Source organism: Alligator sinensis, unplaced genomic scaffold, assembly GCF_000455745.1.
Source record: "Alligator sinensis unplaced genomic scaffold, ASM45574v1 scaffold402_1, whole genome shotgun sequence".
Taxonomy (NCBI): Eukaryota; Metazoa; Chordata; order Crocodylia; family Alligatoridae; genus Alligator; species Alligator sinensis.
The window spans coordinates 2,235,312-2,249,877 of NW_005842089.1; the positions used below are offsets into that span (position 1 = coordinate 2,235,312).

Here is a 14,566-nt window from a genome sequence, read left to right on the forward strand (position 1 = left end):
GGCTGGGTGGACCCTGCTGTTTTGGGAGCCTGCTGGGATTCCCCTGGGTCCTACTGGGGACCTGTCATTTTTGACAGAAACCAAGAGCAGACAAATATTAATTTTCTAAATTTTGTAGGGGCCATACATTTGTAGAATGGCCTTGCAGGTCAGGTCCAGCCCATGGGCCATATTTTGCCCACCCCTGGGTAAGACTCTTATCCCCAATTTACAGATAGGGAACTAGACCACAGAAGCTAAAGCCCCCAAATCCCATTTTGCCTTTAAAGTGCCTATGTGATACTTGTGTGCCTAAATGCAATCATATTTCTGTTGTACTCAAGTCCCCGGAGAACTGTTTGTACAAAAAAATGGTTGTTTTCTCTGCCTCTTCACTGCTCGGTTGTGTAACTTAGTCTGGAGGACAGAGTGAACTCGTTTTACAAGAGTTGTCACGATAACAGATTTCAGAGGTTCCAGCCTGATGCAACAGCCGCCTTGGAGGTAAAACTGAATTTGGGGCAGAGTTCTTCCTTCAATGACTATTCTCCCTGACTAATGCTACAGCTTGTTTTCTTACGTAAGCGTGCCATTCTCAGATCATGGGGCTGGAAAATGCCTTTTGGATTGTGTAGTCCAACCCACCTGTATCAAGGAGAGAACTAATTTGCCACAAACTTATCTAACCTTGTCAGAAACGTGTCTACTTGTGTTATTATTTTATGGAATTTGCTCTTAACAGACACTAACCTGGGATTGACTTGTATCCAAAGGTCACAATAAAAGCCTGAGGAAAGCAAGGAGCAATACAGCTCTTCCTGAGATAAGGTCAGATGCTGTCACTCTCACACATCAATCAATTCATCAGTCACCATAGCAATGTCCTTGGAAACACCCATGATTGATACTCCTAATACATATAACAAAAGGTTTTGCAGGGAATCAGTAAGGTCTTTTAAAGGGGGGAAAAAAAGGCCATCTCTAACAAATTAAGAACAAAATTGCACTTGCTTCAGTGTTTTAGTCTGATCAAAATATAGGAATCAGCTGTCCTTTTTGCTGTTATGGAAATTGCAATCATCATGTGAAATCGCCAACTTTTGCATGTAATAATGACCTGTTGCCGAGTGTCTGCGTGGAAAAGAAGCTCCCTCCATAAACACCCAAATACAAGAATACTTGTCTTGACAGCAGTGGTCTTCATCCTTTTCAGACTCAAGGAACCCCTCAGAAAATGCCAGTTCTTAGCCTTCGTTTGATGTTTGACTGGGACAATAATAAAGCGATTCTTCTGCTGCAAAGCACTCAGAAAGCCCCCAGCGGGTCAGAATGTTTTTGACGCTATTCCTATTTGAACTCCCTGCATTTACCTTGTGAATCATGTCCACACACCTAACATGTTGATTTTCACCATTTAAGTCATTCCAAAGCCATCACTGAATGCATATGGGCACCCCATGGCACCCTTGAAAGGATCTCAAGAAGATCCCGCTAGTTGAGACTCGCGGCCGTAGCGAAATTTCTGTGGCATTGTGGGGGAAGGGGTTTGGGATGGCTATGGTGAAGTTCCCTCAAGCTTTGCCCAGAAACCCCAATTTTTTTTTGCAGAGTCTCAGGACAATGCATTATTTCTGAACACTGCCAGCCCTGAAGAAGCAAACGGCCTGGCATTTAAATTGCCTAAAATGGCAGTTCACATTGTGTCCAGGTGTCCTCGCATTTTAACGGCTGTAAATCATGAGCAGCTTCATTGAAATTATACCAGGAAGTGGAAGGAAATGAAGAATCGCTGTTTCAGTTCCTCTGCCTGCAGACTCGAGAGATCACCCATCAGCACTCAGGAGATTAGTGCTATATTTTCTTCAGCAGAATGAGGACATTTTTCTTTTAAAATGAAAGTTTAAATTCTGAATCAACTGATGGGTCCATTACACCCGTGGTGATGTGATGTACTGCTGTTTATCCTAACATCTGGTCTGTCCGACTCTGCCAATCGATTTGGGATTTTTAGTTTTTTTCAATAGTCATGCTATTTTATTGCCACTTTATGTATATGACTTTCTTTTAAGGAGGCCCAGCAGGACTTGGACATGGATGGTTACTAAATACATATTATTCTTCAGTGTTTAAAATGACTGTATTAATATTGCTACAATAAAAGAAACAATGGCGGCCTGAGATCAAAATTGTTGACCGTTTTTTCATTGACACGTGTACAACTTTATAGTCTTATTTTTTTAGTGCAGGAAAGGCATTTCCAAAGGCTCTGTAACTTCTGTACTTTACTTAAAGCGCCTTAGGTACAGAGCCTTAAAACGTTCCCCTTCTTACTACCTGTTCGGTGCCTTGCTGTAGTTCTGCAGAGGAGGCGGCAGGGGGTGCTGGATGCTGCACAATGCAGCTAATTACCATTTTGAAAAGCCCCAGTCAAATACATGTGTAATAAAGATGAACTAGGCAGGCTGCGACGCACCACCACAGTTCGGCTTGCATTTAAAACACATAAAACAAGGTTTCATAGTTGGTAGGGTCGGAAGGGACCTGAGCAGATCATCAAGTCCGACCCCCTGCTATGGGCAGGAAAGAAAGAAAGCTGGTGTCAAACAACCCCAGCCAGGTGTTTAAATGAAGGCAACTTTGGTCCTTTTAAAAACAGTCAAAAGTTGCCCATGTGTATTAAGTGATGGCTTTAGAATGACTTAAATGCTGAAAATCAACATGTGTATAGATAAGCACCCTTAGAGATTAGGCTTATGTAACAAGAGATATAACATATACTGGCCCCTTTCCATTATTCTGGTTTCAACTCCACCCCTTTTGTAAGAAATAAAAGGGCAACCTGAGTCACCTTTAATCAATGCATGCAGACAAACAGATTGAAGTTGTGAAACATTCACTCACTGACCCAGGACACCTGTCAAGAGCACAGAAGAGACAAACAGAGCAAGACTAGACTAAAGGGAGGAAAGAAAGCAAGATGAATTTCCTTTCATATTTCTCCATTGAGACCTGGGCTCTGCTGATTGTCTTCCTAGGTCTCCTGTTACTGTAAGTATAAGTCTATTGACTATTTGTCTTCTTGTGCTGTTAAATCTCCTTCAAGATTTTGAGAGTGGTCAACAAGTATCTTAATTCTAGTGGTAATTCCACTGATGAAAGTAGTCTGCATTCTACATGCATAGCTCGCCGATCTCTGATGAGCTGAATTTCTGCTTGGAAGAGACAGTCATTTCATCCTTACTCTGCCCCAGGAAGATATGCAACATAATATTTTTATGAATTGCAGTGATAAGGTTACAAAGCATTGTAGCTATAACAAGACCATGGTTAGGAGACTCATACTGTTTCATGGAGTTCTAAGACCCGAAGGGACCATTCTGACCATCTAGCCTGACTTCACACATTACACAGACCAAAGAACTTCATGCTAATCATTTCTACATCAAATCCATAATTTCTGTCTAAACTCTAGCATACTTTTTGAAAGAAATCCAATCTTGACGTGTAGCTGTTGAAGAATCCACCACATATTTTGTCACTAGGTCTTTGCTCTTTAAAGTTTTTGCTTTATTTTTCTCTGTATTTTTTTTAAGCTTTATCTTCTAACAATCTAATTTCATGATGCCCTTTTCTGATGGGTTCATTAAACAGCTGTCTATTAAAGATCCGCCTCTTAAGCCGGGGTGGATCCAGGATTTCACAAAGGGGGTGCAGGAACAGCAACCAAAGCTGTACCCTTGGTCCTCCCCTTTCTCCCCTGCAATTGGGTGGACAAACTGTGGTGCGAAATAGTAGCTGGGGACTTTTTTAAATCCCAAAGAAGATAAGAATTCCTTCCTTTCCTTTCCCCCCTGTGCTCCCCTCCTTGTCACTCACCTCCCCATCCTCTCCTCCAACTGCTGCTGCTGGTGCACCCACTGTTCCAGGGGCAAGGGGAGACCAAGTCCTGCTCCAGCTGGACTGTGCAGGGACTGGACTCAGCCTGGGACGGCAGCAGGTTCTTCCACCCTGCCTGCTCCCCCCAGGTGTTCCCAGCCAGCTTGGGAGGGGAAACCTGTCTGCACCTGCAACTGCCACTGCCCTGAGCTAAACCCATCTCCTGCCCAGCCTGGCTGAAGCAGGACACAAAACACCTTCACCCCCGGGACAGTGGAAACACTGGCAGTGGCCGGCAGGAATGGGGAGGGAACAGGGAGGTCAGGGGACATGTGGGGAGAGGCATGGGGGGGGGCATTCTTATCTTCTTTGGGACTGGAAGAAGTCCCCAGCCGGTAATCCTGTGACTTGGTCAGAAAGGGAGGGAGGGGTGAAGCCACACCGCTTCACCCCTGCTGGATCCACTCCTGTTCTTAAAGCTTCTGGGAGATTATTACTACCTATTATTTGCATTCAAGTAATGTATCTGGCTCCCAGCTGAGATCACAGACTTGTTTTAAGCACTATAGAAACACGCAGTAAGAGGTAGTCCTGGTCTCTGGGACAATCCAGCAGCTGCCCTAGAAACAGAATACACGATAAACAGAACCGGTGTAAACTATGATAGATATCTAATGCATATTGCAAGGTATTATATGTACCCACTTCTGCCCGCACATGACCAAACAAAACAGCAAAAAGGAAAGGAAAGGAAAACAGCAGTAATGTGGTGATATTGCTTCCAGTTTGGAAGCTGTGCAGAGTGGAAGCAGAATGTCTTAGCATAGCATTCTTGTGCACCGTAGAGATTACCCTATAAACATTAGTTGCAGATTGCAGATATTTAGGTGAAGAGCTTAATGATTAATGTGGTCAAGAGCATGTTGCACCAGAGTTTATTGCTCCCAGGCATGGTTTTTACACGTGCATCTGGGATCACAGCACGTTGAACCAGGTCAGAGCAGCTCCAACTGGCGGGGGCCCAGGGGCTCAGCCTGCCAGCCCAGGGCTGCTCCAACCTGGCTTAATGTGCTGCGGAGGGGCTGGCTGGGGCATGAGGGTGCTTCAGTGTGGGGCTAGTCAGCAGGCAGGGTGCAAGGAAGCACCCTGTGCCCCAGTCAGCTGGGTCAACATCTACATGTGCGCTGCTGCACATGAAAAAACTCTGCAGCAGGATAGTACTTGTATTTAGTACTTGTATTTACAAGTACTATCCTGCTGTGGAGTTAATTAGTTTCTTGTTGCCAAATAGGGCCGCACATGTAGATGCAAGATGTTTACTGCAGAGCTAATTAGTCTCTTCTGCAGTATGCGTCTTGTGTAGACATCCCCTGAATGGCTTAAATTGAGGAGGACAGTGCCACTGAAGACCCCTTGTAGCTATGCTCTGCTTATTACTTTGAGGCCGTTGGTGATCCAAACTTTGATATCTTAACCCTTTGCCCATCAACAAATTGTCCATCTTTGTAACTGCACTCCATGGCTATTCAAAGCTTTACTGTGACAACCGTGATAGGAGATGAATCTCATCTCTGGAAACACCTTCTACTACTATCTCAGCTGAAAGAGAATCACAGCTTTCTGTAAGAGGTATACCGCAATGATGTACAACTGAACAGCGATGAAGGGCTGTGAAATGTGCAGACACTCGCTAGAAGAGCAGTGATATTCAACGTGGGAGCTGTGCACTCTGGGTTGCCTTAAGATCTTTCCAAGGGGTGCCTCATAATGTTAGCACTTTTAGGTGTGCAAACACAAATCACAAGATAAACCCAGGGATTACAAATAGGAAGCCATAGTGCTAAACCATCCTAACCTGCTGAGGTCTTTCTGAGTTCTTTGCAGCAGAAGAATAGCTCTGTTATTTTTCTGTAATAAAAAATGAGTGAAAGCTAAGAGCTGGCATATTCTGAGGGGTGGCTCAAGTCTAACAAGGGGTGCCTCAGGCCTAAAAAGGCTGAGAACCACACTGCAGGAGAGAGAGTTTAAAAAAGGTCCACAATTCATAAAAATTCATTGACATTTTTTATAAATTTTGACCAAACATTTGGAAACGCCAATGATGGAAAACTTGTCAAGATGAGGCTTCCTCTGCTAAAATGGGCTAAGGACTAGAAGAACAAATTACACCTGCCTTCATAGTTAAAGTTGGCTTTAAAGGTTGGTATCTTCAATGCTGACCATTTACACTGTGAACCCCTAGGCTGAGCTCCTGGCAAGAGTCCAGCCTGACCCCAGACTCTCCACTGAATTTCCAGGCATGAGGTTAATTTTGCCTTTATAGATTCATAGATGTAGGGTCGGAAGGGACCTTGTAGATCTTCTAGTCTGACCCCCTGCCCTGGGCAGGAGAGAAAACTGGGCTCAAATGACCTCGCACTTCATAACCTGCCCTGTTCTGCATGTATTTGGAACTTGTCTTGGTGGGCAGGCCTTGAGCAGAGGGCATTTTCCTAACAGAAATCCCACAATTATCTGTTTTTGTCTTCTGGCTCTTCTGCAACCACGTCTTCTCTCTGCTTACCATAACTATAGGCAAGCCCAGAAAAATAGATAAGTAGTCTTCAGACTGATTCCTGGAAGGGCTCTACAAGAGAACGCAGGATACATCTTAGTTCTATGCTAAATAAATAAGAAATATAATGTGCACAGCTTTGGTTGGGCTAGACATCTCCTGTGACTCCAGCTGGTAGAGAACAATCTCAAGGTTGATCCTAAATACCCTACAACACAGTCTTGCTGGAAGCCCCCTCAAGAACAACGCTTCTGGCTAATCTTTGATTTGTCTATAATAAAAATATTGAAGATTTGTCTTCATTTTTGTATCTCCCTACAACCTGAAGTTTGTAAGGACTAGTTTCTGTTGAGCGCCTGCTCTGCTATGAGACATTTTCATTTCAGGACTGCCCCTCTGAAGATCTGTGAGACAGGAATAATTGTCATATCTCTTCAATAGATTTAGAAAATATTTGGCTTAGGATCGTGCTTTCCACAGCGTGATCCCTGTCTTAATTTAATGGTTCTGCTGCCTATGAAAGCTTTGATGCCAAACAGCCACAGTAGGGCTACTATCACTGTTAGATGACCCTCAAACTCTTCTGTTTTACAGATATGGGATCTGGCCGTATGGTACATTTAAGAAACTGGGTATTCCTGGGCCAAAGCCTTTGCCTTTCTTTGGAACTGCCTTGAGTTATCGCAATGTGAGTAACTGGTGGCTTCTCTTTTTTCCCCAAATAAGTGTACAAATTACAACACCTAAATGCCTACACTGCAGGGATGGGCTATGTCCTAAGCAAGGTCTATTCTCATGTGTGAGGGCCAGACCTGGGCAGTGCAGAACCTTTGTATGGCAGACCATGAGCTTAATCAGGACAGCGCCTCTAAAGGACCTGGAGAGTCCTTAGTGATACCCAAAAAAAGGCAAACATAGATGTAGATGGCTTGCAGTCCTCATTTGCTCAGGTTTTGCAGTTTACAAGTCTACAAGTCTCTGTCAATACCTTAAGCTTAGGCATGATATCCATACACATCTACCTAATGGTAACAGTGGAAGGATCTTGTCCCCTACAAAGTCCTAAAGAATCACGTAAGCTTCAGAAGTGGCATATAAGAGATTTGCTCAGCCTTGTGGACAGCACTTTTCCATCTCAGCAGGTTTCCCAATTCCTCCCGGTATATGCCAGTTAAAGCAGCACACAGTGCTCTCTCAAAAAAGCAGTGTGCTGTCCCTTGTGATAATTTACTGTAACTGAAAAGTTTTTATCTATGTATTTGTTTCCAATAATTAAACCATTTTGGCAGCCGTTAGATTATTCAAGGCCCCTAAGGGAGTCCAAAGGAGTATTTCCCTCCTTTAGCTCATGACTTGATACACGAGTAGTCAACAAACAGGTAGATATATCAAGTGACATCCCTCAGTTGTTGACCCAAGCTATGTATACAGTTTAAAAGTATCACAATAAAGAACATACACCCAAATATGCTCACGTATCATTATGTGCACTTCCAATTGCATTATATGCACCTCCAATTGAAGCCAATGTGAATGTCTGTGCGAGGACAGCATTTGTCCACATACAGAAACTCAAGGGTTTTAGGTCGTTCCTGCCAAGTAGGTGCTGACATTGTTGCTATCAGAATACTTGCATTCAACTTTTAATTCCATTATAAATTCCCTTCTACAGGGTTTTATGGACTTCGACAATGAGTGTTTTCAGAAATATGGGAATACGTGGGGGTAAGTATTTTCAGCAGGCAATTCTCCTTATTGTAGAGTTGTTAGGGTTCATCCAAAATTGAAATCTGTTGATGGAAAAAATAAATCGATCAGAAGCTGAAGTCTTAGGGCATTTTTACATGTGCTGTGGGATGCGGTGTTGGGCACTTTAATTAGCGAGCCATTCTAATTAAAAGAGCCCGCGCATCATGTGTATCAGTGTTGCCGTGCATCCCCGCACTGACAAAATGGTGGCAGGGCATTTTGAACTAAAGCTCATTGAATGTGCTTTATTTCCAAGTGCCCTGCTGCCATTTTTTCAGCTCAGAGACATGCGGCGACACTGATCCACGTGACACACAAGGCTGTTGGAGCGTGTCCATTTTTGTACTCCCCCGCAGACTCAATTAATTGAGCCTGCTCTGACGTACTGGATTTCCGGTGCACCAGATCAGGCTCCGCGCATGTGTATAGGAGCCCATAAAGTCTGTGTAATTATAATTTAGGTTCTCCATATGCTTTTTTCTACATTATAACCAGACGGGTCAAGGTGAAAGCTGTTTCCGTCTAAAGCCAAGTGACCAGCTCTGGTTTTCTCTAATGTCCATAACAAAAGTCCCACTAGCTTTAGTGGGAACAGGATCCAGCAGAATTAATTCAGGAATTCAGTTCTCTTGCTTAAAACCTGCACTAGAAGGAATGAACCAAAAGAGCAGCAACAATAGCACTGAGGATTTTCCATGCTACAGAAATATAGGTAGATGACAGAACAAGGAGCAGTGGTCCCAAGTTGCAGCAAAGGAAGTTGAGGCTGGATATTAGGAAACACCTTTGCACTAGGAGTGGGGCAAGGCACTGGATCAGGTTACCTAGAGAGGTGGTGGGATCTCCATCCCAAGAGGTTCTTAAAGCCCAGCTTGACAAAGCCCTGGCTGGGATGATCTACTTGGGGTTGGTCCTGCTTGGAGCAGGGGGCTGGACTAGATGTGACCTCCTGAATTCCCTTCCAACCCTCCTTTTCTATCATTCTATGATTAAAAGCTTCAAGTTCTACCTTGCCGACATGGATATGGCTACATAGCACAATGCTGCACCATACTGAGAAACTCTAGTGATCTCTGAATGAACCAGCTCAGATACTGGAAGAAGGCTGGCTGCATTACTTGGCAGCCTACCCAGGCTATTATCCTCTGGGCACTATTTCTAGTGGAATACCACACTAATACACCTATCCTGTTTTGGGTCCAGAGATAGCTCAGGTGTCTCTATACAACAGTGCATTGTACCATGCAGTGTGACCTTGCCCTCATGAAAGGTAATACACTTGCACTACCACTTTTCTCATCTAGCACTGGATGTTCTCTACATCTTTTGTCTGTATAATTATAATTTGGACTCTCCACATGGAGCATTCCTTGCTTCTTTGAGTAATGTCATTGCAACATTGCTGAAGAAAGAGCTGAATTTCAGGCAAATATTTTTAGATACCCCTAGATTTTCTCTCCCTTTCTCACATTCTCCTGCCCATCACATTTTCTGCTCTATTACTCTTATATCTCTCCATCCATTAGTCTGTCTCCTACATCCCAGTCTCATTCTGCACTCCACACTGCTTTACATCCACCTTGTTCGCCCTACAGCAAGCTACGTGCCACTTCCCTACCCATTGTTTCATTATAATTTCTTGTACAGAACCAAGAAACTCAAAAAAGCCCTGCTCCCTGAGAGCAGCCTTTGGAAATGCTGAGAGATGGCAACAATATTTAGCAAGGAAAGCAATGTAAGGAGGTTGCAGCCAATATGTCTAAAAGCATCTTATAGTTTAAAACACACTGAGAGCAGTGAGAAATGCTGGGCTTTTTGAACATGGACAAAATTCGTGTCAGAAATCAGGACATCATGAGAAACTTAACAACAATACCTGGGCATTTCTTAGGAGTCTCACACTTGCAAAGAGCTTGGAAGGAATCTTTTTGATTTTTTTAATTGGGTTATAAGATAAGGGAATTGCCCTGTTGCCCGTGCTTTTTTTTTTCCTTTTTGATGAACTTTCCCATTTTTATTCCCATCACATTGTAGAGGTGCTTACTAATGACACTTGCTCAGATGCCTTTGTCGCAGAAAACCCGTATCATTTGTCTGTTTATGAAAAGACATTTTCATTACAAACCTAATACAGAAAACAGCATATTCTAGCTCCTAGTGGAGTGAAAAGGGATTGATTTATAAAGAGAGATTAAAAGGACTAAGTATGTATTCCTTGGCAAAATGAGGAATTGTAGAGAGCTATCTACATGCATTTGAGGGGTGTAAACATCAAGGAGACAGAAAAGATACTTAGAGTATTTGAAGGAAGCACATCTAGGAAGAATGGGATGAAATTAAATGAGCATCGTTAACTTAAAAACCATGTGCTCTCTGCAAATCTATTACCCACTGCTGTTACCAGTAGCTCTTTGATGACTCTAAATGAAGATTGCAGAGGGAAAAAAAATCTATTTTTCATTTTCAATTATTTGCCTTTACAATAAAAAATGTATGAGGATGCTTTGCAGGTATCAAAAAAAACTTGTTGCAGAAGAAAACTTCTATTTAACTCATTATTGTCTGTTCTATTGACCAGGGTGGGTGCAGAGTAATTGGTTATTCTTATCTTTTTTATAGGATTTATGATGGCCGGCAACCTGTGCTGGCCACAGTGGATCCTACAATCATTAAAACTGTGCTGGTGAAGGAGTGCTACACCACGTTTACTAACCGGCGGGTAGGGCTTCAATCTTGAATCCAGTTCATAAAGATGTAGACAAGTCTTATACCAAAAACACAAATGCTACAGGAAACACCTCTCAGAAGCATGCATTTGATATCTTCAATATATGCAGAATGAATGTACACCCGAGATTTAGCCAATTGCCCATTTTATTACACTGTACTCCTGAAGTAAAGCAACGTGTGTAGGGGTGAGACCTCAGTACCGGGTACTTCTGTTCTCACTGAAAGCTCTTTGAGTTCACTTCAGTAACTGTTTAACCTTATGCAACCTTTTCAGATAAAAAGGACCCAAAGAGCGATTCTGTTCTGCGTTACACTAATCAAAGAGAGCTGAATTTGACTTTTGCACATGGGTAGCACAAGGGCACATGTCTTTTACCATGTGTGCATGCATTTCTGCAAGTTTCTGCCAGTTTTTGTAGAGTTTATAAGCTTACAAAGTGAACAGGAGGTACAAGATCTCAGACATGCATGTGTTTGCATTTGACTAACAAGAAGTATCTCACAGAGGACAGTTAGTGTAGGGCAAATACTATTTAAAAAGTCATTAAGTATTTTCCACCAGTTTGCAAACATATATATATATATATATTTATACTTTACTGAAACTCACCATGACATAAAGAGAAATAGTGGGAGGGCAATGAATCACTTAATGAATTTCCATCCTCTCTAGAGGGACTGGGTACCCTGTTAATTTAAGTTATAAATTGGGTTTTGCCTTCCCCTCCAGAACTTTGGTCCAACAGGCGTGTTAGAGTCTGCTGTCTCCATAGCTGAGGATGAAGAATGGAAGAGGATTCGCACTGTGCTCTCTCCAACCTTCACCAGTGGGAAACTAAAGGAGGTAAAGCCCAGGGGGGTCAGTCATAAGCTAAACCACTGAGTCAGTGCACATGGGTTGAGATAGGATGACCTGGTCTCTTCCATCAGAATCAAATGATCAAATTGGCCTGTTTTACTTGTCCTCCATAATGGAAAGAATGAAAAGGTTTAAAAACAGTAGCACCCAAACTTCCAGCTCCATTATCCATCCTGGGGGGTCCCCGCAGGTCTGGAAATTTAGCAGCAAGGGAGTGGCTGCTCCCACCCCATCAAATATCCGGACCTTGGGGAACCCTGTAGGCTGATGACATAGCCATGGATCTGACCCACAGGCCCCAGGTTGAGCACCCCTGGTTGAAAACAAGAAGGCCCTGACAACAGGAAGGGATCGCATTTGCAAATGCCTGAGATTCTTCCTTGGGCTTTAATCAATAAGAAAAGATATTGTATAATAGTTGTATTTTAAGTTGACGAGGCTTGTTTGTGTTTCAGATGTTTCCCGTCATGAAGCATTATGGGGACATTTTGGTGAGAAACGTTCAAAAGCAAGTGGAAAAGAATGATGTCATAGGTGTGAAAGAGTGAGTAGCTTTCCCGGAAACAGTAGGGCTACTAAATTATTCTCAGGCCAGCCGAAGGACTGGGTGAAATTCAGAACATGGATCTAGGCAGAATATCAGGGAAACTTGCCTGAAAGTGAAGCCCGTGGATCCGCATGCAACGACAAGAGGTAGAACTCCTGTTGTTTGACTGTTTGAGAGCTAAAAAGATCAAAACACTAGAAACTCATCTTTAGAGACTATCGTCTTATACTCTATAGCAGGTCTGTCCAACTGGCAGCCTGTGGGTAACATGTGGCCCACAGTGGGGTAGCTCACCGCCCATCGGTTCTCCCCCTGGTGTTGCTTCCCCATCACTACTGAGCTCTCCAGGCTCCCTTTCCCTCCTCCAACCTCTGCTTCCTACCCCTGGGGACAGGGCAGTATGGGGTAGCCCAGAGGGGCCTGCAGCCTGTAGCCACTCGGAAGTAGGACAGTCCTACACTAGGGGAACAATCCTTCACTGGCAAGGTGAAGTAGATAATCTAGCAGACTTTTTCCACCTCCAGCTTCTCTAATTTACTGTAACCAAGTAACCAGTAAATTAGAGAACGAGTAACGAGTAAACGCAGGAGCAATGTAGCAGAGTTTCTATGAGAACTGAACTTGGGGTCAAATAGCACTTGTGATAGGATGTTCTAGGGAGGGACCGTGTCATCTTGCACGTCTGGAGAGCACCCTGAACATCATGCTAAAGCTATGTGATAATAACTATAAAGAAACTAATTGCCACCAAACATACCACAGTAGGTGCAGAACATTCCTGGTTCAAAACCACAGCTTTTACTACTTGAGCAGAAAGAGATGTTACTGACTCAGTATTAGGTTTAAAAGGCCACGGCCATTCGATGACAAGCTAATCACAGGCACATAAGCAGGACCAACCCCACTGGAAAAGACTTGCATGCGAGTCAACACATTACACCATATAATACCTAGAGAAACACCTCCAGCAATCTAGGCTGTGCAAAATCTGAATGAGGCTTTACAAAACAGAGATTCCTTCTCCACCGATGTGATACCATGGGTTGAATATCTTGCCCTGTTCAGCAAGAGGAAGAAAATTGACTTGCATATTATGTTTTATTCAAGGACACAACCTAGGAAGAAAGTAAAAGCTTCTAACCATTCATTTCATACTTCATTTCCCTAATCAGTGCCCTCTTTCCTGTCTTTTCCTAGGGTGTTTGGAGCTTACAGCATGGATGTGGTCACTAGCACTTCATTTGGCGTGAACACTGATTCCATGAACAATCCCAAAGATCCATTTGTCAAGGAAGCTAAGAAGCTCGTGAAGTTTGACTTTTTTTCCCCAGTCTTTGTTTTGCTATGTAAGTTGGCTTGAACTCACTGGAAATGCCAAAAGGATGAAATGGTACCAGATACTGCTCCTTTCTGCTTCTTGGATAATATCTCGGGAAACTAAACGCCCCAGCCTTAATGAGACTAGGATGGACTTACCCAGGCCAAATTCTGTGATCATTTTTATTGATAGTATATTTAGTGGCTGGATCATCTGTGGAAGTATTTTCTCTTTTGTGGTCTGTGGAGTAGAACTGGTATAAGTTAATGTTTGTCCCTTCTAACCTATAGCAGGTAGGAAGTATCAAAATGGATTTACCGGTTTTGATTAATATTTTCTGACATCTTAATACATCGAATTTTGTTGCGCGGGTACTGTGTCAGTTTTACAATGAATTTCTCTCTCCCTCAGATGTACTTCCATGCCTTAATCCTGTTATGAAGAAACTGGGTGTGAACATTTTCCCAAAAGATGCTCTGGAATTTTTTATGCAATCAGTCACCAAAATTAAGGAAGCACGCAAGGAGGAGGCTCGTGCGGTAAGGACTCACCCAGTGATAAAGCCAAAAGGATATTCTCTGCCTAGTTATCTTAAGTGCAAAAAAATGTAAGAAACAGTATTTAAAGAGGAACTAAATTCAAACAATTACTCATCTAAAAGCTAGGATTATTTAGAATTTGGCCTGAATTAAAGTCCTGGTAGAGGCACAGAAAATATTGCATTCAACAGTGACTTGGGTCTATACCAGAGTACCATGAGCCCCACAACCTCCACTCACTCTCCCAGCCCCCACCCTATGGCTGCCCCGCCCATCCCAGCTCCCGGCTCTTAAAAAAAAAAAAAACCACTCACCAGCTGCTGCCAGGTGGGAGAGGGGGACAATCCCCACTGCCCCCCATTGCCCTATGCTGCACGGGGGGAACTGCCATGAGCCCCCCAACTCCTCCCCCCTA

General features: G+C 43.2%; 1 protein-coding gene across 1 annotated transcript in view; it reads left to right on the forward strand.

Annotated features, from left to right (window-relative positions):
- Positions 1–2,849: 2,849 nt before the first annotated feature.
- The window catches only part of LOC102368695 (cytochrome P450 3A21-like), a 17,765-nt gene continuing 6,048 nt past the window's right edge, over positions 2,850–14,566 (forward strand). Inside the window, exons 1-8 of the mRNA XM_006023963.3 lie at positions 2,850–3,027; positions 7,004–7,097; positions 8,082–8,134; positions 10,778–10,877; positions 11,619–11,732; positions 12,203–12,291; positions 13,492–13,640; positions 14,024–14,151. Coding sequence (XP_006024025.1) covers positions 2,957–3,027; positions 7,004–7,097; positions 8,082–8,134; positions 10,778–10,877; positions 11,619–11,732; positions 12,203–12,291; positions 13,492–13,640; positions 14,024–14,151 — 798 coding nt within the window. The 5' untranslated portion in view covers positions 2,850–2,956. The remainder of the gene's footprint in view (positions 3,028–7,003; positions 7,098–8,081; positions 8,135–10,777; positions 10,878–11,618; positions 11,733–12,202; positions 12,292–13,491; positions 13,641–14,023; positions 14,152–14,566) is intronic.